The sequence below is a fragment of the Raphanus sativus genome, chromosome 8, assembly GCF_000801105.2.
Source record: "Raphanus sativus cultivar WK10039 chromosome 8, ASM80110v3, whole genome shotgun sequence".
Taxonomy (NCBI): domain Eukaryota; kingdom Viridiplantae; phylum Streptophyta; class Magnoliopsida; order Brassicales; family Brassicaceae; genus Raphanus; species Raphanus sativus.
In genome coordinates, this window is record NC_079518.1 from 9,682,239 (window position 1) to 9,704,724 (window position 22,486).

The window sequence follows — 22,486 nt, forward strand, 5'->3', positions numbered from 1 at the left end:
TCTGTATCTTCTCACTTCTTCTTTTGTTAGCTTAAACAATTCATTCACAAGGAACAAAAATATGTTACCAATGAATCAATGTGACTTCTAGTTTACAAAAAAGAAAGAAACGCACAGAGATGGTGATGCCAACTAGCTGCTCGAACCAAACCATGTTTCCACCATTTGAAAATGATGATGGGGAATATGGTGTCGAGCCTACACCACACTGGATAACATACTTAAAGATTTTGATTAGAGTATTAGAAGGCTTTACTTTGCATTGGATTTGAATACCACATATAAGCTACAAAAGGGTGATTTCTGAATCAGATGAAAGTATAGTGCCATTTAAGAATACTACAAATTTAATAAGGGTAAAATCATAAATACACGACAGAACAGTTACAGAACCGTGAGAAATGCACTACCGACAACTGGTCCGGATCCAATTAAAAACGTCGTCGTTCTGGCACTTTGGCCCATTCACACACACTTGGGTAGCTCTGTTTCTATTTCTTCTTCTTCCACACTAATCGCCATTGTTAGCTAGCTACACATCCACTCTGTTTCCCAAGCTTTCGTGTTCCACGCAGGGAGCGATCGATGGCGCGTCGTTCGGGAGATTGTATGAAATGCCTTGTGATCTTCGCGGTTGTATCTGCTTTAGTAGTGTGTGGACCTGCTCTTTATTGGAAATTCAACAAAGGTTTCGTTGGATCTACGAGTAGAAACTCTGTTTGTCCTCCTTGCTCCTGTGATTGCCCACCTCCTGTCTCTCTCCTCGAGATTGCTCCTGGTATAACCCACCATCTCCCCTCTCTCTCTCTCTCTCTCGTTTTTGACTGGATTGGATTCGTGATGGTGAAAGTTAGTTCCTTTTAGAGTAAAGATCAGAACTTTTAGGTGTCTTGGATCTGGATGTTCCATTGGATTCATGATGGCAAGTTTGTGTTCACATCTTCTTGTCAAAAAGTTAGTTCCTTTTAGAGTAAAGATCAGAACTTTGAGGTGTCCTTGATCTGGTTTCAATATTAGATCTTTGAATCTAAGCTGCCTCTTTTGGGTTTTAATCTTTATGTTGTCTGTCTATGAGCAATTAAGAATGAATCTCAGCGTGTAGATAGTTCAACAAGTTTTTTGTTTTTGTTTTTTTTTGCAGGGCTTGCAAATCTCTCTGTTACAGGTTTGATCTTGATCCTGAGCTTGATTTTGTTTGGCTGATAGTGTTATAGCTGTGAAGATTACGCTCCTTCTCTGACTTGTGTGTTTTGATCAGATTGTGGAGGTGATGATCCAGAGCTCAAACAGGAAATGGAGAAGCAGTTTGTGGACCTTCTGACCGAGGAACTGAAGCTTCAAGAAGCTGTTGCGGATGAGCATAGTCGTCATATGAATGTCACCCTCGGAGAAGCTAAAAGAGTTGCATCTCAGTACCAAAAGGAAGCTGAGAAATGCAACGCCGCCACCGAGATTTGTGAATCAGCTAGGGAGAGAGCTGAAGCTTTGTTGATCAAGGAGAGGAAAATCACTGCTTTGTGGGAGAAGAGAGCTCGGCTATCAGGCTGGGAAGGTGAGTAAACTGATTGCATTTCTCATGTCAGAGAAACCAAACTTTCACAACTTAGCTCAAGAAAAGGAAACTGTTGAATTGTCAAGGAAGACAATCCTATCTTCCATGCTTCCTCCATATATTGTAGTCTTTTGTTTTGCCTCTGGATCAGAATGTAGCTAAAGACATGGCCTTGTATTGACTTTCTTTTTATACATAATTATGATTGTCCCTTTCACTGCCACTAAGTTGGTTCTGTATTTTATCTTACATCTTAAATCTGTTAGCTTCTACCACAAGTAATGATGTTGTCCACTACCCCCAAACTTAGTGTTACAATGCATGTTTTTACAGGAATATCAAAGAACAGAAAGCTACATTCTAGAGTAAATACATCCCTAGATGATCTTTCTTCCTCCATTGTCTGTCTGTGAGCCGGTGTTTAGCATTGTTTCTTTTATCACACTGAGGAAATGACTCTGCATAAGGTTTTGGGTCTGAAGAGATCCCATTGAGCAGTTTCTGAGTTGAAAGCACATGAAGGAATCTCTACCACAATTGTCTTCTGATTCTGCTACTTACCTCCCCAAAACCAATCCTACCTTTTCCTCAATCTCAAGCACCGATTATGCTTAGTTTCAGTGATACTAGGCTCATTGGCTAGTTGTTTGGATGGTGGATTGGTTAAAGAGAGTTTCTCCATTGCGTTAATGAACTTGCGCAGGTGCTGAATGTACTCAGGATACGTCTCTAAGTTGCAGTGCCCTCCTCCTTTCACCCATAACGGATCATACTTCTCCTTGGCCAGCTCCCACAACCGCTTCCCGTGAGACAAATCCACAATCTCATCACTTGTGCCCTGCAGGTTAATCCACAAAACCAATCAACAGAATGAAGTGAAGACAGACTCTATAACACTTGATATAACTTTTACATACATGTATTACAAGAACTTGAGAGCTGACATGGCGTATCTTGTCTATGTTCTGCAGTAAAGACATTCAAAACAAACACAATAAAGACAGAGAACCATATAGTATGAAGAAACCTCTTTGTGTGTGTGTGTGTGTTTTACTTACTTTGTAAATATCGAACCAGAGTGTCACTTTGACAGGATACAGGACTCTAATGCCAGAGAGGATGGCGCTGTGAAGAACAACTCCTCTCAGCCTCTTCAACCTTGAAGCCATATGCAACGTTGGCCCGCTTCCTACAGACTGTCCATACAGAATCACCTCCTCTTGCTTTACACCATAATCGCTTCTCAAGCAATTGTACACTGCCTCGATGTCATGATAGGTGTTGAACTCAGACGGCTACACCACCAAGAAAACAACAAACATATGAAAACCACATTAAACTTTTGAAAATTTGAATGAGTTCTCCTTGTTTATACCTTTCCTGTTGAAGCTCCATAGCCTGAATAGTCATAACTATTTTAATGACATGAGAAAACAAAAAAAAAAAATTAAATGCGAGAATCTAAACATTAGAAGGTTTTAGATTTTCTAATGTGTATTTATTATTATATACCTCATGATGTTGACGCGGAGATGAGCACGTAGCTCGATAAAGAGCTCAACCATTTGGCCAAGATCAGCTGCATTGCCATGGGAATAAAGAAGCGTGAATCTAGCAAAAGGGTGTCTCCAGAACGTGGCCACAACTCTGTTGCCTGACTTTGTGGTGAGCTGATGGACTTCCATGTTCATGTCAGGTGAGACTCCTGAGAAGACCAGCTTCCCGGTCTCCTCATCATTCGTTATGCCGTATGTAGCCGGTTCAGGCGGAAAGAAGGCGAGCTTGGCCGCCACATTTGATGTTACATTACCCATCTAACCAAACAAAATTCCACAAGGAAATATAAAAAATAAAGACAACTTTCAATGAAGAGAAGGAGAAGAACACAATATCCCTAGAACCTCCCTCTCTCTCTTGTCTAAGAAAAGAATAAAAAATGGTTTTGTTATTTGTTTTTTGTTCTTTTGGGTTTTGGTGGGATTGTGTTAGCTTGATGAGATAAGGTGGTGGAGGAGACAAGGATAGGATCCGATCTTGGCGGAGGAAAGACGAAGATGAGCTGTGTTCTCTTTTATATCAAAACCAACTTCTTAATGCATTTTATAATCTTTTAATTCTTAGGATTTAACAATAGTTATGACAGTTAATATTCAAACATCGTGCATGGTTTGATAATTATGAATTTATGATGGCGTAATAAAGAATAAAATTCCAAGTCAAAATAAAACTTCTGTTTATGTAACTTAAAAGATTGAGTAAGCCTTTTTTTGAAAAAAACTGCCATGTAAGATTGAAGGGCTAAGATTCGGTCAAAGACTGCAAGTGATGGTCTTCAATGGAATTGCTGTCAGAGAAGAGAAGTCAGACATTCCTCTCTATTTTGTATTTTCTTCTTATTTTGTCATGTTTTCCCAATCTTTGTTTTTAAGTGCAATAACAAAACAAAGAAGACATTTTCTGTTTGGACTAGTATGCTTTTAATATCTGACACTATTCTGTGTGCTTTTTGGACTTTGTCTGCAGACCCATTATCATAGCAAATGGTGTGTATATAGAGACTCGTGTGTATATTAGTGATAGATATACAATTAAATTACACAAGATGATGATTATTATAGTTTGTAATGTATATCAATGAATATCCCTGGTAAGACCGTTCTTAGTAGATCACTTTTATGCAAATGAAGCTACTGATCCATTTGCTTAAGAGGGCTAGCAAAGTAATGGTGAATAATGAATGTGCTAAACCTAGTAATAACATCTTTGGCTTTTACATTTGTTACCAGCTTCATTCTGGTGTTCTGCTCTTAATAGAGGCAAAGGTTATGATATTTACCCCATGAATATGTCGGTGATAAGGATGATGAGAAATGTTTTTTTCTGTGTCTGAAATGTGGTTTATGATCTTACATCCTGTAAATTTCAACAAGGCTACCTGAAAAGGGTTTATCGAACAAAGTAGGCTTAACAGCTTGATATGGAGCTTAGAATGTCATTATAGATTGGAAACAGAAACTTAATCTACCAATGATTGGCAACGAACAGCGAAATCCCAAACCCCATATCAGACCATATGTTGGCAAATGCTTTCCGGTTCTCTAATCTCCACTCCTCTCTCAGCTCCAAGCTGTTGAAGACACCAAAAAATCAACAACAGTGAGGCTATGCGTGGAATATAGATCAAGATGAGTTTTCAACACTTAAACATCAAAAGAAACTAAAACTGTAGCGTTGTGTCTAACGCTTTACCCTGCAACCTCCCACCATAACTCATCCTCAGAAAGAGATGGAGATTTGCCAATCTAGGGTACCTAGCTTTTTTTCTGTTCAGTTCCTTCACCATTTCTAGCTTCTGACTGCGTCTCACATTAAAGCGTCTAGCCAGCAAGTGGTACAGTTGTGGAAGCAAAGACACATACCAAACAATCAAACTGGGGACTAACACAAATGTAAATGGAGAAATAATCCGGGGAACTTAACTGTAGTAAACAAAGAAATTACCTGTTGCCTAAAAAGGGCACGAGCTAAAAATTCCGTTGCCTGCAAAGAGTGTACAATGTCAATGAGCATTGATCAGTCTTCTGGAAGAACATTACACTTAACAAGACATGTAACAAGACCCATATGTTACAATTGCATAGTGAGGTTATCTCATAACTCACAGATTTTGAAAATGCATAAGCAAAAACACAGTCTCCTTCGTATAGAATATCTTATTCTCTTCTACTCCTAAAACCATATCCCTCACCATTTAAACCAACCCTCTCTCTCAGGACCAGTTAACTCATCAAGCTCTGATTGGTCGTCACTTCCCTCAAGACCAGCATAGATAGCATCGGCTCCAAGACTCAACTAAACTACCGTCTGACTCAACAATTCGATCCTCCCATTTCCTGCTCACATCACCATCATAATCATTATCCCCAATCTCTCCTCCTGACCTTCCCGCAGCTCCACAATGGCCTCTGCTCGTCTCTTCCGAGTCTCGAACTTGTCTTCATCAGACATCTCATCATCCTTTGCAAGCTCAGATGGCTCATCAACAATGTCGTCGTCCCTCAAAACCAAGCCAGTTCCCATTCATATCATCAAAGAAAAACCTCTGCCACCAGCTTCTTCTCCTCTTATTACCCTGTGTGACTATCCTTCTTCTCCCCACTGGGAACTAATCTCCAAAGCCCCTTCTCTTACACCACAACGAAATCGAAAGAGATGATGAACCAAGAGAGGATGATGATGAACCAGGAACTGAGTTTTGGCATAATCAAGAACATGAATCAAACCCAACATTGTAAACAGAATCTTCAACGAAGAAACCTAGACTAACCAGCATATTTCGTTATAAAGTCTACACCTTTACAGTCCCTGAACACTTAACTCAGTGAAGAAGAAGCTCCAAACAAAGAGTTTAGCCCAGAGAGTAAAGTAGACCCCATTTACCACAGGAAGTGGATGATGTTATATAAAGCCACTCTCTTTTTTAATTGGTTAAATAAAAGTCCAAAAGAAAAAACAAACTCTAACTAATATCCAACTTGTTACAACTCTGGAGTGTTTATGGAGTCGTTGCATCGAGTAGAAACACTACTCTCTGGTCTCCATCACCACCACCCTCGTACTAACTCCAACAGAAACAGAGTTCCCAGATCTGTCAAGATCTTAAACACAGCCAATCATGTAAACCCAAGAAAGTAAGCAGACTTTCCATCTGTTCACTTCCTTCTCTCTTTTAAGGCATTTTCACGAACATCTTCTGTGCAATCACCATTTTGCAGGTGTCAATGTTTCGATCTCTACGACCAATTGGTTCCATACAAGAAAGCTTGGACATGGCAGAAAACCCTTGTCGACGAGAAAAAAACACTGATTGATAGAAACCAGGACTGTCCAGACACTGTGATTCTATTACAGCACTCCCCTGTTTACACAATGGGAACTGGCAGCTCAGAGGAGTATCTCAACTTCGACGTAAAGGACGCTCCTTTCGATGTGTATCGAACCGAGCGTGGCGGTGAAGTCACTTACCATGGCCCTGGCCAGGTAAACTAATACACTTAACTTTGTTTTCTTTATGAGTTCTTGGAAGCTAATATGATCGGTTTGAACAATGTATAGCTAGTTATGTATCCTATAATCAACCTTAGGAACCACGAGATGGATCTTCACTGGTACCTCAGGACGCTTGAAGAGGTTGTCATCCGTGTTCTTTCCTCAGCTTTCTCCATCAGAGCTTCTCGTCTTGATGGTTTAACTGGTGTTTGGGTCGGTATGTCTCAGATCCCTTTACTACATTATTGTCTTTTAGATGTGCGTAGTTGTATATTTTGATAGTGTTTGTATAGGCAACCAAAAGGTGGCGGCCATAGGTATCCGTGCGTCGACATGGATAACGTACCATGGTCTGGCTCTTAATGTCACAACGGATTTAGCACCGTTTGACTCGATAGTTCCATGTGGGATTAGAGACAGGCGGGTTGGGAGTGTAAAGGGCTTGCTTGCAGTTGCAGATGGAGAACAAGGAAAGGTTGGTGATTTGAGGTTGATAGATGTAGCTCATGAGTCTTTGCTTAAGGAGTTCTCTGAAGTTTTCCAGCTTCATATCGAGAAGCAAACAGTTTCAGATCCTAATGTTCTGAAAGCTGAGGGATAAAAGTTCTTTGCAATCACTATAACATTATTGTAAACTCTTTGAAACATAAAGATTCTATACAAGAAGTAGCTCAGGTTCCAGGAGAAGCTTCCACTTGAGATATATCTTCTTAACGCTCACATGACTTGGATCAAATTGTCCATCTAAAAGGTGTCAGTCTACATTTAATGCTTTTACTTATTTTCTGGCTAACTAACATATATGCAGAAACTGAAACTTAAGCTAGCTTTTGGATTGATTCGCATAATAACTTCCGAATCTGTGGTGGTTCTTACAAGTGTCTCAACTTCGAGAAAAACGGACACTAGACTTGTAACAACCCGTAGGTTCTTTCTTCTTCCCCTCTTTATTTTTTTTTGTGGTGTCTCTCTTTTAAAGAAACTTTACTATCCTGGCACAACCCCAGTTTCTTCAATGCCACGTGTTGTTGAAAAAACATGGCATGCCTCTCCATTTCATCTCAACCTGCTCCAAATGTTCTCTCTGCCTGAGATACCCTTTACTTTTCAGTCTCTCACAGACCTGTTAAGCACTAATCTAGAAGATCTGCTTCCGTTGTGGATATGATGCCACCCTCTACTCCCAAATCGCCTCTTTTTAGCTCTTCACTTGAAGAAGACCAAAGATTCAAATGCTACAGGGGTGTCCGAAAGAGGTCCTGGGGCAAATGGGTGTCTGAAATAAGAGTTCCAAGGACTGGAAGACGAATATGGCTAGGTTCGTATGATGCTCCGGAGAAAGCAGCCCGAGCCTATGACGCTGCTTTGTTCTGCATCAGGGGTAAGAAAGGAGTTTTCAATTTTCCCAGTGATAAAAAGCCTCAGCTTCCTGAAGGTTCTGTCCGGCCTCTGTCCAAGCATGACATACAGACAATAGCAACAGAGTATGCTTTATCAGCTGCGTCTGTGCCTTCTTCCCCTACCACCACAACCCCGGTGGCAACAGATCAGGTTCCTGCTTTCCCTGATGCGTCTGTTTCAACTGAGATTATAGAGATGGGCAATGAACGTTATCTCCCAGTGGACACAGCTGCGGAATCAATGTACTCAGTAGAAGACTTAGAGCTAGACAGTTTCCTCATGATGGATATTGACTGGATAAACAATCTAGACTAGCGCTTATTTGGTGTTAACTATACTAGTTACTTGTGTGTCCATTTAGATGCTTATTTGTGGGGGGGTATATACATGCATCATCATTGTATTTGGTGAACTTGTTTTATTTAGCATGCAGTTTGTTGTTCTTGTTTTTGCAATGTGTGCTCTTTTTTTTCATATACTGGACTTTATGATTAGGAGTTGGCGTCAAAACCTTAACTTTTTTTGTTGCATGTGTTGAGGCAAAAAGTTTTCATACACTTATCCAACTACCAACGTGTTTGTAAACTGTCCAATATCAGGCCGTTATTCAAGTTTTCTCTTTGCATTGCTTAGAAACAAAGCAATGCCCATTTTTTATAGTAATTATGATTTGCAACACATCCAAAGATCATGGTGGTGCATGAATCCTCATTATTCACCTCCATTTGATCAAACACATAACAAAGCCTCTGAAGAATCATTAAAGTTCTTTAACTAAATATCAACCAATGCCGTTGATAAGAGAACTGATCCCAAAATCGAGCATGAAGCACCCATGGATGTAAGAAATTCAATAGATTATATAAAAGGACAACCATATACATATCAATTAGCACCCATGGCCTAATGGATAAGGCGCTTGACTTCTAATCAAGCGATTGTGGGTTCGAGTCCCACTGGGTGTGTCCGCTTTGGACAAAAACTTCCTTTTTTTATAACTATTTACTTTTTTTTAACGTTTATATAAAGCGAATTAGTGATCCATAAGTAAATTTTGCTTTAAAGTTTCTGGACCAAATCAGAAACGCAAGTGTTTCAAAAAAGAAAAAAAAAATCAGAAACGTAACAGAATTCTGAAACTTATGTATTTTTGTAAGAAGCCCAATAAATTTGAAGATGATTGGGCCCAAATCCTTGAGCATCTCTGAAACAGAAGCACGTGCGCTAGCGTCGACGTGGCTTTACTGGTGGATCTCCCTCCTTCCTTCCCATTTGGCTTCTCGAAGAAAAAGTGTGGCAGGCAGAGATGACGAAGCAGATGATCCTTCGAGACATTCAAATCCTTCGTCTCTAAGAGAAATTTCCAGATCAAGAGGCTCAGGGCAAGTGAGTGAGTGCAAAAAAGTTATTCAAGAGGCTCTGATAATCGATTGTTTTGATTTTGTTGAATTTTTTTGTTTAGGATATGGCGCAGGAGCAGGAAGAAGCGGTGGCTGAGGCACGTGATCAGAACGATTCCCCCGTCGCCGCAACCTCCGATAGCGTGAATGAGAATAAGAAGAAGGGGAATGGATTCTTCTCGCGTATTTGGAATGCCATGTTTAGAGACAAAGGAGACGATTTCGCGAAGAGGCTTGAATACATCTCTAAGGAAGAAGCAAGCGTTGTATCCAGGATCAAACGCAGATCGATCACGTGGAGGAAACTCACCAGAAACCTCGTCCTTTCCTCCTTAATCTTTGAGGTCAGCAGTTAATGGATTTTTGAATTTTGAATTTTTGATGTTTTTTAGTTAGTGTTTTGGTGAGAAGAATATATTAGATCATTTGTATATCTCAATCCGTTAGTTGTTATGAATAAGTTGCTAAATATGCTTGCTTGCTTTCAGGTAATTGCAGTGGGTTATGCGATCATGGCAACCAGAACTAAAGATTTGGATTGGAAGATGAGGAGTTTCCGGATCTTGCCTATGTTTCTATTACCTGCTCTCTCTGCTTTTGCTTATTCCTCCATCGTCAGCTTCTCAAAGATGTGTGAGTCTTGTGTTTGACATGCTCTTTTTATGTTTGGTGTTTTCTTCTCTGTGTAAAACTGGTTTGTATAGTTGACCGCAGAGATCAAAGGACATTGGAAAAGCTCCGAGCTGAAAGGTTGGATAAAATCAATGAGCTTAAAGAAAGGACCAATTTTTACATCACCCAACAACTTATTGAGGTGAGATTGTAGACTTGAGAACGAAGAGAATTTTGTGAGTGTGGCCTTAGCATCTTAGATTCTATTAGGATTCTGCTGCTTTGTCACTGCCCTTCTTTCCGATTTCTTTCTTTGCCATTTCTTTCTTTGCTTATTGATCAAGTACTGGTACTTTTACTGCTTATCACTTATAGTAGTTACTGGATAGTTACTATGTGTTCAAGCTTCAAAGTTTGTTTGTTGTAGTTGAGATAATGGTGAATATGAATAGAGACAGGGTGAAAGTTGGAGTTCGTTGTGTTTATTTCTATGGGGACAAGCATCCATACTTGAATATAAAAAAAAGGAAGACATACACTAGTTGTTTTGAGAGTACTTTCATATCGGTGCAATATGTTCAAAATAATCTATAGCAAAGCATATGAATGCTTGTCACTGTGACTTGAGGTGTCTGATAGCTTACTACGGCAGCTACAGGTGATGCTAACATGGACCTTTTTGATGCAGAGATATGACCCCGATCCAGCTGCAAAAGCAGCCGCTGCAACTGTCCTGGCATCCAAATTGGGTGCCGACTCTGGCTTAAAAGTAGTTTTAGGAGATGAATCCCAAGTAGATCCGGCGTGGGGAAAGAGTAATGACATGGAGGTCAACCAATCACGAGGGCTGAGGAATCGAAGACATCCGAATACTAGACCCCACGGTTCTGCAAGCACTTCAACACATCATTCTGATGACGAGTCTCGCCATTCTGGGGAAACCGAGAGATTACTAAGCACCGCGGAGCAAAGCCAGGAGATGCTGGTTGAGCATTACAGTCCCCAGGGGTATGCGGCTCCCGATGGCAGTTGGATCTCACGCATCGCGGCTCTCCTTGTGGGCGAAGATCCCACACAGTCATTCGCAATCATTTGTGAGAACTGTCATATGCATAACGGTGAATGAATCTCTAAGCATCATCCTTTTACCTGAATCAGCTACAATATGTTGGCTTCTAAACATGGTTTTGCAATGTGTTACATAATTGGGCAGGACTTGCTAGGAAAGAGGATTTTGAGTATATTACGTATTATTGCCCTCACTGTAACGCCCTGAACAAACCGAAGCATTCAGAGGAGAATCCACTTCTTCCTCCTGTTCCTGCTCTACTGGTCACAGACTCTCCCTCATTGATTGAAACCAGTGAAGTGGTTAATAGCAGCAGCTCGTCCAGTGAACGTGGGAATAGCCCCATTCCTGAAATAAACGAGGAAGTTGCTACTACTGAGACCGGGACACCGAGCTGAGTAAGATCCAGTTACCTGAGGAAGAAGGCTTTCGTGTGCTAGTATTCGTTCAGGTAATTTATAACTGTTCTTTATATATAGTATATTCTTACAGGTTTGGTTATGGTGTGTTTTTAATACAACAAGACAACAGAGTTTTGGTGGGTAAATATAACGATAATTGTTATACGTTTTTGGGTTTAAATCTTTTTAATTTGGTTTACTTCTACAGATTGTCTCTATATTTTGTTAATGTATTCACTTTCGAAAACAGATCATATTTGGTATTAATACTATGAGCTAACAGTTTCTTCATTTTGTAAATTTTCTTCAAACTAGATTTTAAAGAAAACAGATTTGATTCACTTTTAAACATTCCCATCCACAAGTGAATTAAATTTTAGCCGTAAGGTCAAAAGAGATTTGATTCACTTGTAAACTTTGGCCTTTTGTTGTCATAAGGTCAAAATAGATTTGATTAACTTGTAAACTTTAGTTCGACATAAAAATACAGCACAGTGAAATGCATGCACTTCATCATCAGTCCAAGACTCTTATCAGTATCCTCTGATCCTAAAGGCCGACCCCGTAGGAACGACCATTGGTGTTGTGCATCGGAGACGGAGTAGGCGAAGACACCGTCCATTCATACCAAACCTGAACACGATTGTCAGAGGATCAATAGTGGTTCTCAAGACTAAGAGAGTTAGCTGTTTATAAAACTAGAATCATTGTCGTTCTAACAATTTTTTTTACCTTCGACGAACCACAACACCTCCAAAAGTGTACTTCTAATGGAGAATCAGGGTGAACCTCCACAGGTTTCCTCAATGGGAAAAAGATGGGGAACCTGCCAATGGGAACACGATAGTTTTAAGCAAGAGGAGAGGGAGGTTCAACAGTTTAAATGCCATATTCAAACATTAAGCCATTACCAGCTGAACATGTTTGGTGTTGCTGTTGTAGGCTCGATCCCAAGATGAACATCTTTATAGAGGACGGAATCAAAATAGCCAGCGAATCCTGTTTTTTGTTGAGTTATGTATATAGTCACAGCAGATTAGGAAAACTGGAGATAATAATTCTCATTTTAACTGACGAAGGACCAGAAAAACTTGTACCGTGCACCAAGGCTGAGCCAGCGTCGCTTGGAAGATTGAAACGAAGCTTTTTGTAGCGTTGGTTGTTGGCTTTTGTTGAGAAGTTTGGATGAGTAAATGTGAAAACCTAATTAAGACCAAAACAAAACACATGAGATCGACAAATCTTCAAGACTTGCATAAATGTATTCAAAGAGAACGCCTTCGGCTATAAAGCAATCCTTGAAGATAAGACACTCACAGACTGAGAAGGCGCAACTCTAGCTACACTGTGCAGTTTGACGACATAAGGAGTTTCAAAGTGCGCAAGATCTTTATGGGCCTTAACCTGCAACAATTAGTGTAAAAGACTAGGTTGAACTGAAAATTCTTGTGAGAAAGAGTACACATCAGATTGACCTACGTCATTGTAAAGCTTCGAAGCTGTTACAGGTTGAATGAAACTTGTATACCTGCAAAAGTAACAATGATGATATGCTACAAGCTTTAAAACTGGACTAGCAGCTACTAGAGCATATTTTTTTTTATATGGAAATTCAACTAAGCAAAGGAGTACACATACGAGGATGGTATTGAAATTCCATCTGGCTTCAGAAACCTTTGGGCTCCATCAAGACACTCAGGAGAGAGCTCATTGTCTCCAAAAGAACCCAGCAATTCACTAACCTGAAGAACAGAGGCAACCGAGAATAAGATGAACTGTATAATGTCGGTATGCCTAATAGCTACCAAAATCTGTGCTTACTGACCAATATATCAGCTTTTTCAGGAGCAGTCCAAAAACGCATGTCGCATGATATGATCGTAACCATGCCTTCCCACCCTTCCAGCTTAACCAAATTCTGTCATAAAGGATAAAGATGCTCACTGAGTTAATAAAACCGCTGCGCACGTCCAAAAGAAACAACGTAAAACTTAGGTGTTACAACTGACTCGGTTGCTGACAACTCACATGGAGAGTTACAACTGCATTAGGATTCTTTTCGACCGCATAAACTTTCAACTTGCGATCAGTTTCTTCAGCTGCCTATGAAACCAATGAACACGTTTGATTAATAAACAGTGGTCAGCGTGGAGTTGCATCATAAGATTTTACCTGCAACGATGCCCTAACAAGGGGTCCTCTTCCTGCTCCCACAACCATCAAGACCTACAAACTATAACTTTAGTACTACTACTTTATTAGGTACCAAAAAACAAAAACTTATAAATGACATGTAAGCTATGAAAGAAAAACATTGACATGTAACGTACAGTAGTTAACTCGGACGCTTTTGCATCAGGGACCCTGTCCACCAAGGCTTTAGCAACTGCTCTTTGATACTGGCAACAAAAAGATGGACAAACGTTAGGCCTGACATAAGAACCAACCACACAAGATTAGTATAATATTGGATTGTATAACAAAATCATCCATTGGTCTGTTCCCTTCTGCTAACCAAAGCAGAAACAGAAGGAGGGTCGTCAAGAAAAGAGAGGTTTTAAAAGTTAAAATGTGAAGAAAATACAACAAGCATACTCAACATACTTGGATGTATTTAATAGAGTCTCTCTCAAATGTCTCATAGGTTTGGGCTTCAAGGTTATCCATCAGAGGCTGTACTTGAAAAAAACAGTAGAAGCTCTTAAGAGTGAGAATGGAACACTTTCATGACAGTGCAAGGTATTAATGTGAACAAACAGAAATCAATATACTTATGAAGAGAAAATAACCTGCAGGGGTGCCTGCAAAAAATCCCTGTAGCCCAGCTGTAAACAAATAAGATAAGAATTGAGGTTTGCTCTTCTGTATGCATCTCTGGTGATAAAAAGAAAAATAAATAGAGGGATGAGGTAAAGGATCCAACAAATGACCTCTAAACGTTCCTGTTCAGGAAGTGGTTCCATTTTCTGGAACAGATAAGCAACATAATCCAAATATGACCGCAGGGGATGCCTCTGCGTACCTGAGAAACACATTTGGGAACTTGTCAAAACACAACGTTGTATACAATCTAATTAGTATATACAAACTAATTAGCTCAAAACATGGAACGGATTGGCTTATAAACTGAACTAGGATAAAACAAGCCCGGAGGATAACAGCTAAGTGTTGGCGGAGAAAAAAGATCAGAAAATTACCTTCAGTGTTAGAATCAGAAGCCTTTGGAAGATTATGAACAGGCTTTCCAGAAACTACAACCTGCAATTACAAGATTGATGATAATGAGCCTAAGGACAAGAGAATATATATATATATATATATATATATTTCTGTATTTACAAGAGGATACCTATCACAGAATGACAAATATAAAAAAAAAAAGCTGATCACATAAAGAGCAAGAGTTCTTGGCTTAGTGTTCTACGTATCAAACACTGGGATGTATATTACCTGGACAGCATGATCGAAAAATCCTGCTATTAGCTTTTGATGGCGTTTTGACAAGCAAGGATAACCACGAGCATTTGTTAAGAAAGACTGCACAACCAAATTAGAAGCATTTTGTGAATCATCAGGACTTCAAAACCGTTTTTTTAAATTGCGGTAAGAAGGTGAGGGGCACTTACATCAGTGCTTATAATGGCTGCTCTCACAGACTCTCCCATCCAGCGTCCTAGGGAACTTTCAGAGGGTAGGTTACTCCTACATAAAGGAAAATGTGTTATGTTTGCGGAGGGAAGAAAACTTTTTGAGTCCACATTAACAAAAAAAAACAATCACGACTTTTTCTCAACTCACATAACGTCAAGAGCAACAGACAGCTTACTGTCATGCTCACAAAGAAGACGAAACGAATTCCATAGTTCCCAGGAATCATTCTGCACAAAGCGAGTATATATTAGATATAAGATAACAAAAAGGCTAAAAACAGGAAGGTATAGGACATTCATTTGTATTTTTATAGATTTAGAAGGCTAACATACACAAGCAGACTCAAAAAGCTAAGAAGCCGCAAAAAGTAAGAACAATCTAAAGTTTACATCAACTTTGATCCGACATCTTACCAGACCCTTTGAAGTAGCATCCATTGAATCTCCATCAGACTTCACCAGCGGAACCCTCAGCCATAACTTCATAGCAGAATCACATTCAAAACAAAACAAAACAAAAGAATAAGAAACAAACTATTAGAGCTGGAACGAAAACACGATCATCTTAAGTAAAACTTGACCGAAAGCAAGAAAACTCATTAAAACCACCTGCAAGTTAGTCAGCCCCGGTAAGATCTGGTTCACACATCTAGCATAATTAGCACACGAGGTCCCTTTAGGAGTTGGAAGAAGGCACGCCTGCAACCAAAAAAAAAAAGCAAACATTAGCAAGGAGCAATTCCTCCTCACGCATCAACAATCAAATCCATGGGATTCACAAAAGCACCTGTAAGGAGAGATGTGTAGCCCATGCTATTTCTTGCTTCAGTGTGGTTTCAGAGTCCATCCTCAAGACTTCATCTTCGGAATCCAAGTCAATCCAAGAACTAACCTTCCCTATAAAATTAAAAATGTATGACACACCAATCAAAAGTCAAAACCCTTAATTCATTCATAACAATAGGGAAAAAGCAAAAGAGGATGGTACCAACGACGTGGCTGCTCCACTGAGAAGGTGCCAAGACTAAGTCAGAGCCAGAGACGGGAAGAACCTGAGTATCCGAAGAAGAACCGTTTGCTTCCACCAAGCTCGGCCTATACGAAGGGTTCATCTGCGTAAAGCAAAAAAAAAAAAGAAAGGGAACTCAGAGATGAATCAATAATAACGAAGAAATAAAGAGTAATGAATGGAAAGGAACGAACCAGAGGAGCAAGGACATAGTCGAAACCGCCGGTGGAGATGTGGAAGGAGAGAAGAGAAGGAACATCGTCTGAGAATTCAGTCTCTACGCCGCAGTACATGGACTCGCATCTCTCCCATCCTCCTCTCTCTCCGAGCCCCATCTCTCTCTCTCTCTCTCTTTCTCTCTTCTCTCTATCGGAGCTAACAAGAAGTGAAGGAATAGCAGCTGGAATTGGTTTTTCCGATGAGGAGAGGGTTTTTGAGAGGTTTTCATTTTACAGGTGTTGCAGTTTATATCGGGCTTTTCTATTGGGCTTTCTGAATATTATTTGTTAGCCCATTAAACTATATGATGTGTCTTTTCCTGGTTCTCGTCACATTACTTATCGGCTAATAGCCTTATATACATAGTCGATAGATCGACATAACTAGTAGTTATCCTAACAATAAGGATACGTAAGATAAACACCAAACTATAATATAGATAATAATGATATGTCGATCATATATATCGGTACATAACACTCCCCCTTGATCGACACATCCGGTTCAGGATTCATTCATGCTTTGAATGTTGCCTCATTAAAATCTTTCCAGGAAAACCTAGTGGGACAAAACCATGGATAAGGAAAAAGAGTACAACACATGAACTCCCCCTGATGAATGCATCACTGAAGGTCTTTCAGTCGACGCATCCCGAAGATATGGTGTATGAGATTCTTGAGGTCGGCAGGAAATGGTGAAAAAGTCGGCTGGATTGTCTTGTGATTGGGTTTGTACTTCTTTCTCTAATATTGTGGACAATGAATACTTGGACGGGATCTTCTTCTTTGTTGTCGTCTACTCCATAATCTGGTCGGGCATGTTGATATTATGGTCCTCGACCAAATCATAATCACGGGTACAAATACTCTTTACATGGATCTGTCTCTTTTGTCATTGTCCATCTAATTTGGATAGACTTCGACCAGTCATACACATGATCACTCTTTTGAGCCATTGTGATTTCTCTTTAACCACTGATATACACATAATGGCTCATACTTGCATTGTAGTCTCATACATAAACTTTATTAGTTAAACATCGCAGTCCATACTTATATTTTTATGGCATTTCATGATCTTCTTACCGTGGACCATACCACGAGCTGAAACACATATATTTAGGTCATGGACCTTGTCCACACACGCCTATAACTTGCCCATGAATGGCTAATATATTGCAGTCCAATGTTGCTGCAATTACATGGTCAGTGTGCTGCGATGATGTTACTATAATGTCCTTATTCATTTATGTTGGTTCCTTAGAACCTTCTTTACCATCAGCTATATCTTAGACTATGCATATTGATATGCATGCTGTTAATTGGTATCTTAAGGCCATCCCACGTTTTTGGGTTATCAAGTTGGTCGTCTCATATGGACGATTGGACCAGAACATGGTCGGGCATGGTCTTTGGTTGATATGGTCGTGAGCCTTTATTGGTTCTCTTTGCCTAGTCCTGCGACCATCTCATATATCTCTTAGAGTGTGTTGATTTCAACATACACACCCACGGCCATGGTCCCTGCTGCAAGTCATTGCAGCCTCATTATATGTAAAATATAGCCTATTTAAGGATCAATTGATAACTTGTATCATTGAAACCATTGAACCAGTGAACCTCTCTTTGGGTTGGTTTAATATAAACATAAACACAAGGAATTATTATATCCTCTATAAGGATCTATGGACATATTGTACTAAGTATTTTCTTAGTCTTTCATTATCATTTGCAGCTACCTTATTTCAGTCCATGAATAGCTTATGAACAAAACTATTCGATGAAATTTTTTTTTCTCATATTTCTGATACTTTTATCATTTATTTATCCAGTGATCAACATGCTGCTTACTACATTTCTTTTTTACTTATATCCATCTTTTTTACTTATATCCAGACCTTTTCGAATTTGTAGTAGCATCCACCACATAGGAGTATACCTCCTTATAATCTGTTCATTGGTCTCTGTGAGTATCCTTGTGTAATCAAGCCATTCTTTGAATGCTCTAAATAGGAATATGAACACCTTAGTTCATGTGTCTCACGATTTCTTTTCCTTTCCCACACAAGACCTATTTTCACTGGTTTATCTTATCAGATGGTGTTTATATATATATATATATGTGGCCAGTACACCCATCTCTTTTATAAATCCCCACGGTTTCAATCTTTTAATCTATGAATGCATTCTTGTATTCTCGTGGGTTCTGATCCTCGCTTATATCTTTTAAACTCAAGTGTTATTTTCTTATGCATCTTTATCATTTGTGTATATATGTGTCGACACTTCTTTTATATGGTTTCATTGTGTTCCAGACATGAACTAATCGATTAGAGATTTCATTCTTACTAAGAACCTTCATTTACCTTGCAGTTTGGCGTCCCAAACTACATGGTCTGGTCTCTTAGATGTTTAGCTGCAGCCTTATCTCAATGTCTGGTCTGGTTTCTCTTATGACCTCGGATATGTCATTTCTATGCACCTTTATTTTCATTTTCGAGGTTCCTTATCTTATGGAACATATTGGTCAATCTTTAGACTTATAGCAACTTGATTATGTCTCTTCTAGGACATTAATTCCGTGGTGCTTAAGCTGGTATGACTTAGTCATTCTTTTCTTTTCTTTTCAGGTCTAATCTGTCTGGCATTCTTTTAGCTAGCTTTGTATGATCTTTCTTTGGACGATCATATTCTCTGGTCCGAGGATCTTGCCAAGACAAGGATGGTTAATACCATTCCATTTCTCTTTATACTTTTACCAGCTTATTTCTTTCTCCCCCTTATGTTGGATAGTCGGATTTAATCATGCAATCCGTAAACCTGGCCTTAATCTGATCACCCATATTTGGCTCAAGGTTTCTTATAAAATCGTAGGAGAAAGCATTCTCATATCCAACATATATTCCCAATCTTATCTCATCTTCTTATGAGGTTCCATCCTAGACGGCACATATTATTGTGGTGGTCTATAAATAATCTCTTAGGATGGTCTATGTCTGGATCATGACCCTTTATCATTCTTAGATGGGAATATATATGCTCACTTTATATGGCCTGATGCATATTATCATTACATGTAAATCCATGTGTTCCCAAGCATTAGCTAGTGATCTTTGTATCAAAGAATTCGGCCAAGTTTTATCATGGTCATAAACCATGTCACTCGAATTTTTAGTGTTGTTCATGGACCACGGGAGTGTCATTTCTCCCCCTCATGAACATGCTATAAATTTTTAGATGCTTGGAACATTATAGCCTATTGAGTTTCCCTTGTGTACATGTTACACAACATGAGATTCTATGGGATAACTCTTTGTGCCTTTTTCGATATCAATCTTTGCATCAATTTTAAAGACCTGGATTGCTAGTCCAGTCATGCCATAAAGTGTAAAAAAATTTGTGGTCAACCTATCTGGTTACCTAGGCATTTTGGCTTTATCATACTGATCTTTTAGCATAGTTTAGATCAGTCGGAAGTACAGTCTCGACCATTTCTATGTCTTGGGCGATTTTATTTATAATTTTGATGGAACTTTTTATTTCCTTTGCCCATTGGTTCAATGTGGAAACCATTCATTTTCAAAATGTTATAACTCAAATGGGTCTTTTATTTGGGTGAATAATTCATACCCTCTTTAGGCAATGCCTTTGGTCGAATAATTTTAATTACTATACTCATTTTCTTTAAAAAAAAATCATTTGTCATTTATCATTCAAGAAATTATCAAGCAAGTCAAACATGATAATATAAAACTAAAACAACTCTTATTATATAAAAAATGTAAATGACAAACAAATCAAAACATAAAATCAGAATGTCGAAATCTTGATTCTTAGGCAATGTATAAGCCGGCCACTCCTTTTATTATTCTGGACGTGGCTTCTTTGGATTCACCCTTATTCTCTTCAGCCTTATTGGCTTCAGGAAGTCTCATCTCACTGGTTTTCTTTAGTATCTCATTATTCTTCTCATCTTGTAATAGATACGAGATCAAATTTGTATAAGTGGTGAAACCTTTTTTCTTTAGGTATATTGTAACAATAGATCCCTTGGATCAGCTGTGAGGAATGTCTTTTCCAGTAAATCTTCCTCTGTTACCTCTTCACCACATAGTTTCAATTTAGAAACGATTTTAATTAGAGCTAAGTTATATTCATCTACGGACTTGAAGTCCCGGAATCTGAGATTAATCCACTCATGCCTAGCCTTTGGTAATAACACTATTGTGTATCTGGATTTTAACTCTGTCCAAAGGTCTAGAGGGTTCTCAATATTTAGATACTGATCTCTGAGATCCTCATTGAGATGGTGGCAAATAATTGTTACTGCCCCATATTTTTCATTTTCAGTTGCATATTCGTCTTTGATGATACATCTGTCAAGTCCTCTTATCTTCAGGACAATTGCAGTGTTCATTGCCCATTTTAAATAATTATCTTCAGAGAGATTAAGGGCTGAGTAATCCAAATTCGACATCTGAAAATATAGATTTTATAGTTTATAATCGGATTTAAACAATGCATTTTGGTTTCTTTCAACCTTTTATTTATGCAATGTGATTTGGTTTATTTCAACCTCGAAATTATTCAATTTAACCCGATTTCTTTTTAGTCAATATACCAATGCAACTTCGGTTTCTTTCAACCTTTTGAATTTATGCAATGCAACCCGATTTTCCATCTAGCAATCTGATTTTCCATTCAATCTAGCAATCCGATTTTCTCATATGATCAATCAATCAAAAAAATTGTTTCATGATGCAGCCTTAGCAATCAGTGTCTATATGATCAATATGAGCTAAACAAAATTTAAATCAGATAAAAAATTGATTTTAGATGATTTAAAATGTAATCGGATTCTAGAGAGAGAAAATAGGGTTTAGGGTTTCGAAAATATAGTGTTTCGCTTTTTATATTTTTATTTTCAAAACAATTGATCTAAATAGTCATTATATGACTTAAAAATAAATTAGATCAATCTAAACCATTCTAGCATTTTTCTAATCTTTCAAAAAAATGGAAAGTTTCCAGCAACTTATAAAAGTCAATTTCTCAAAAACAGAAGTTTTTAGAAAAGTTATTTTTGCATTTTAGCAATCTTGAAAACTTTCAATTATGGTTTTAAATAAGTTTTAGTAATCTTCCATTATTCTAAAACTAATATGAAAGTTTTCAGAAACCATAAAAGGTTAATTTTCACAAAAACCGGAAATTTCTAGAAAAAGGTAAAACTTGCATTCTAGCAATCTAGAAAATTTCTATAATTTTTTTCTATCAATCCCTAATGATTCAAGTCTATTTCGACATTTATCAGAGAAATCATCTAGCAAATAGACTAGAATTTAACAATTTCAATCAAAAATCACCTATTTGCAATCGGATTTCATAAAAAAAAATATGGTTTGTGTAATTTTCAATCCTAAGCAGTTTTAAACATGAAGAACAACTTAAACAAAAATAAACTAGACAATCAGATCAAGAAATCAAGTCGGAATCACAAAAAAAAATAGATGTTTTTGGATGAAACCGATCATGTTTATGTTTTTGGGGATTGATCGATTTCTAGGTTTAAGGATTCGATTTGATCATTCAGATCAAGGGGTTTTTGAGATTCAGCAAGCCATTGAGGCTGTGATTTTAATTGATGAACAATCTCAAATCGAACTTTTGGTTTAAGAGCTTCGATTTACTCATGGAACGGTAGAGACCTATTAAACTTTTGCTAGTGGTTTTTGATTTGGGGTTTTGCAAAATTTTAATGGTCATTCCTTTATAAATCAACCACGTTCGATTATATGTTCTTTTAGGGTTTCAAAGTTTACCTTTAGAACTTCGAAGTGTTGATTTGGACCATTGAGAGCTGGAACAAGTCGGATCGCGAACTGCATGACCAGAACGGATCAGGAGCTAGTCGCATCTTAGGTTGAGCAAAAACCTCTTGTAGCTTTAGAAACCTTAATCAAAAATGAATCAAAACAAGTTAGTATAGATAGATGAAGCAATCGCAGAAAATAACAAAGTATAGACAGAGGTTGCGGTTTAGGCTTTTGATTAGGGTTTTAGGGTAGTTGACGGTGCCGGTTGGAACGGAGAGTGAGGGCACTTTAGACATCGGATTGATACAA

General features: G+C 38.5%; 6 protein-coding genes and 1 non-coding gene across 17 annotated transcripts; 5 read left to right on the forward strand and 2 right to left on the reverse strand.

Annotated features, from left to right (window-relative positions):
- Window positions 1-460: 460 nt before the first annotated feature.
- Window positions 461-1,764, forward strand: LOC108832184 (uncharacterized). The gene is made up of 3 exons (XM_018605681.2): window positions 461-778; window positions 1,142-1,165; window positions 1,259-1,764. The coding sequence occupies exons 1-3, from the start codon at window positions 586-588 to the stop codon at window positions 1,558-1,560; spliced, it is 519 nt and encodes a 172-aa protein (XP_018461183.1). The 5' UTR covers window positions 461-585; the 3' UTR covers window positions 1,561-1,764.
- On the reverse strand, window positions 1,745-5,971 carry LOC108832183 (uncharacterized). Of its 10 annotated transcripts, none has more exons than XM_056992607.1 (10): window positions 5,301-5,971; window positions 5,054-5,092; window positions 4,864-4,929; window positions 4,578-4,679; window positions 4,389-4,487; window positions 3,065-3,366; window positions 2,928-2,964; window positions 2,611-2,847; window positions 2,470-2,517; window positions 1,745-2,390 (listed from the first exon to the last, which is right to left on the reverse strand). In XM_056992607.1, the coding sequence occupies exons 6-10, from the start codon at window positions 3,364-3,366 to the stop codon at window positions 2,130-2,132; spliced, it is 885 nt and encodes a 294-aa protein (XP_056848587.1). In that variant the 5' UTR covers window positions 4,389-4,487; window positions 4,578-4,679; window positions 4,864-4,929; window positions 5,054-5,092; window positions 5,301-5,971; the 3' UTR covers window positions 1,745-2,129. The 10 variants fall into 10 exon arrangements, with proteins under 10 accessions (XP_056848587.1, XP_056848584.1, XP_056848588.1 ...); XM_056992604.1 differs by having other exon boundaries at window positions 4,802-4,929; XM_056992608.1 differs by having other exon boundaries at window positions 5,215-5,971.
- Window positions 5,972-6,033: 62 nt separating this feature from the next.
- Window positions 6,034-7,224, forward strand: LOC108820989 (octanoyltransferase LIP2p, chloroplastic). The gene is made up of 4 exons (XM_018594031.2): window positions 6,034-6,243; window positions 6,328-6,592; window positions 6,668-6,818; window positions 6,895-7,224. The coding sequence occupies exons 1-4, from the start codon at window positions 6,110-6,112 to the stop codon at window positions 7,200-7,202; spliced, it is 858 nt and encodes a 285-aa protein (XP_018449533.1). The 5' UTR covers window positions 6,034-6,109; the 3' UTR covers window positions 7,203-7,224.
- A 541-nt stretch (window positions 7,225-7,765) lies between these two features.
- Window positions 7,766-8,520, forward strand: LOC108820990 (ethylene-responsive transcription factor ERF015-like). Its single transcript, XM_018594034.2, has one exon. It carries the CDS (start codon window positions 7,766-7,768, stop codon window positions 8,315-8,317), a length of 552 nt encoding a protein of 183 aa, XP_018449536.1. The 3' UTR covers window positions 8,318-8,520.
- Window positions 8,521-8,894: 374 nt separating this feature from the next.
- Window positions 8,895-8,967, forward strand: TRNAR-UCU (transfer RNA arginine (anticodon UCU)). Its single transcript has one exon. It is a non-coding gene; the product is annotated as a tRNA-Arg (tRNA).
- Window positions 8,968-9,269: 302 nt separating this feature from the next.
- LOC108819377 (uncharacterized protein At2g24330) lies at window positions 9,270-11,775 on the forward strand. 2 transcript variants are annotated; one of them, XM_018592395.2, is made up of 6 exons: window positions 9,270-9,388; window positions 9,465-9,746; window positions 9,891-10,035; window positions 10,107-10,216; window positions 10,703-11,132; window positions 11,228-11,775. In XM_018592395.2, the coding sequence occupies exons 2-6, from the start codon at window positions 9,468-9,470 to the stop codon at window positions 11,479-11,481; spliced, it is 1,218 nt and encodes a 405-aa protein (XP_018447897.1). In that variant the 5' UTR covers window positions 9,270-9,388; window positions 9,465-9,467; the 3' UTR covers window positions 11,482-11,775. The 2 variants fall into 2 exon arrangements, with proteins under 2 accessions (XP_018447897.1, XP_018447898.1); XM_018592396.2 differs by having other exon boundaries at window positions 9,277-9,392.
- Window positions 11,776-11,918: 143 nt separating this feature from the next.
- LOC108819403 (protein arginine N-methyltransferase 1.5) lies at window positions 11,919-16,575 on the reverse strand. The gene is made up of 23 exons (XM_018592433.2): window positions 16,338-16,575; window positions 16,123-16,246; window positions 15,922-16,031; window positions 15,744-15,833; window positions 15,549-15,614; window positions 15,283-15,362; window positions 15,111-15,186; window positions 14,935-15,021; window positions 14,682-14,742; window positions 14,415-14,506; window positions 14,274-14,309; window positions 14,089-14,157; window positions 13,815-13,883; window positions 13,657-13,710; window positions 13,513-13,587; window positions 13,310-13,402; window positions 13,123-13,226; window positions 12,964-13,012; window positions 12,802-12,888; window positions 12,582-12,687; window positions 12,396-12,483; window positions 12,217-12,310; window positions 11,919-12,117 (listed from the first exon to the last, which is right to left on the reverse strand). Exons 1-23 carry the CDS (start codon window positions 16,476-16,478, stop codon window positions 12,034-12,036), a joined length of 1,935 nt encoding a protein of 644 aa, XP_018447935.1. The 5' UTR covers window positions 16,479-16,575; the 3' UTR covers window positions 11,919-12,033.
- Window positions 16,576-22,486: the final 5,911 nt, after the last annotated feature.

Excerpts from the sequence above, each read along its gene's own strand:
- LOC108832184 (XM_018605681.2), top strand. The coding sequence starts at position 586 with ATGGCGCGTCGTTCGGGAGATTGTATGAAATGCCTTGTGATCTTCGCG. Across the intron at positions 779-1,141 it reads TCTCCTCGAGATTGCTCCTG|GGCTTGCAAATCTCTCTGTT; the intron begins GTATAACCCACC and ends TTTTTTTTGCAG. Across the intron at positions 1,166-1,258 it reads TGCAAATCTCTCTGTTACAG|ATTGTGGAGGTGATGATCCA; the intron begins GTTTGATCTTGA and ends TGTTTTGATCAG.
- LOC108832183 (XM_056992610.1), bottom strand. The coding sequence starts at position 3,366 with ATGGGTAATGTAACATCAAATGTGGCGGCCAAGCTCGCCTTCTTTCCG. Across the intron at positions 2,965-3,064 it reads CTCCGCGTCAACATCATGAG|TTATGACTATTCAGGCTATG; the intron begins GTATATAATAAT and ends TCATTAAAATAG. Across the intron at positions 2,518-2,610 it reads TCTGGTTCGATATTTACAAA|AACATAGACAAGATACGCCA; the intron begins GTAAGTAAAACA and ends TCTTTACTGCAG.
- LOC108820989 (XM_018594031.2), top strand. The coding sequence starts at position 6,110 with ATGGAGTCGTTGCATCGAGTAGAAACACTACTCTCTGGTCTCCATCAC. Across the intron at positions 6,593-6,667 it reads CTTACCATGGCCCTGGCCAG|CTAGTTATGTATCCTATAAT; the intron begins GTAAACTAATAC and ends AACAATGTATAG. Across the intron at positions 6,819-6,894 it reads TTTAACTGGTGTTTGGGTCG|GCAACCAAAAGGTGGCGGCC; the intron begins GTATGTCTCAGA and ends GTGTTTGTATAG.
- LOC108820990 (XM_018594034.2), top strand. The coding sequence starts at position 7,766 with ATGATGCCACCCTCTACTCCCAAATCGCCTCTTTTTAGCTCTTCACTT.
- LOC108819377 (XM_018592395.2), top strand. The coding sequence starts at position 9,468 with ATGGCGCAGGAGCAGGAAGAAGCGGTGGCTGAGGCACGTGATCAGAAC. Across the intron at positions 10,217-10,702 it reads TCACCCAACAACTTATTGAG|AGATATGACCCCGATCCAGC; the intron begins GTGAGATTGTAG and ends TTTTTGATGCAG. Across the intron at positions 11,133-11,227 it reads GAACTGTCATATGCATAACG|GACTTGCTAGGAAAGAGGAT; the intron begins GTGAATGAATCT and ends ATAATTGGGCAG.
- LOC108819403 (XM_018592433.2), bottom strand. The coding sequence starts at position 16,478 with ATGGGGCTCGGAGAGAGAGGAGGATGGGAGAGATGCGAGTCCATGTAC. Across the intron at positions 16,032-16,122 it reads GTGGAGCAGCCACGTCGTTG|GGAAGGTTAGTTCTTGGATT; the intron begins GTACCATCCTCT and ends TTAATTTTATAG. Across the intron at positions 13,403-13,512 it reads ATGCAGTTGTAACTCTCCAT|AATTTGGTTAAGCTGGAAGG; the intron begins GTGAGTTGTCAG and ends CCTTTATGACAG.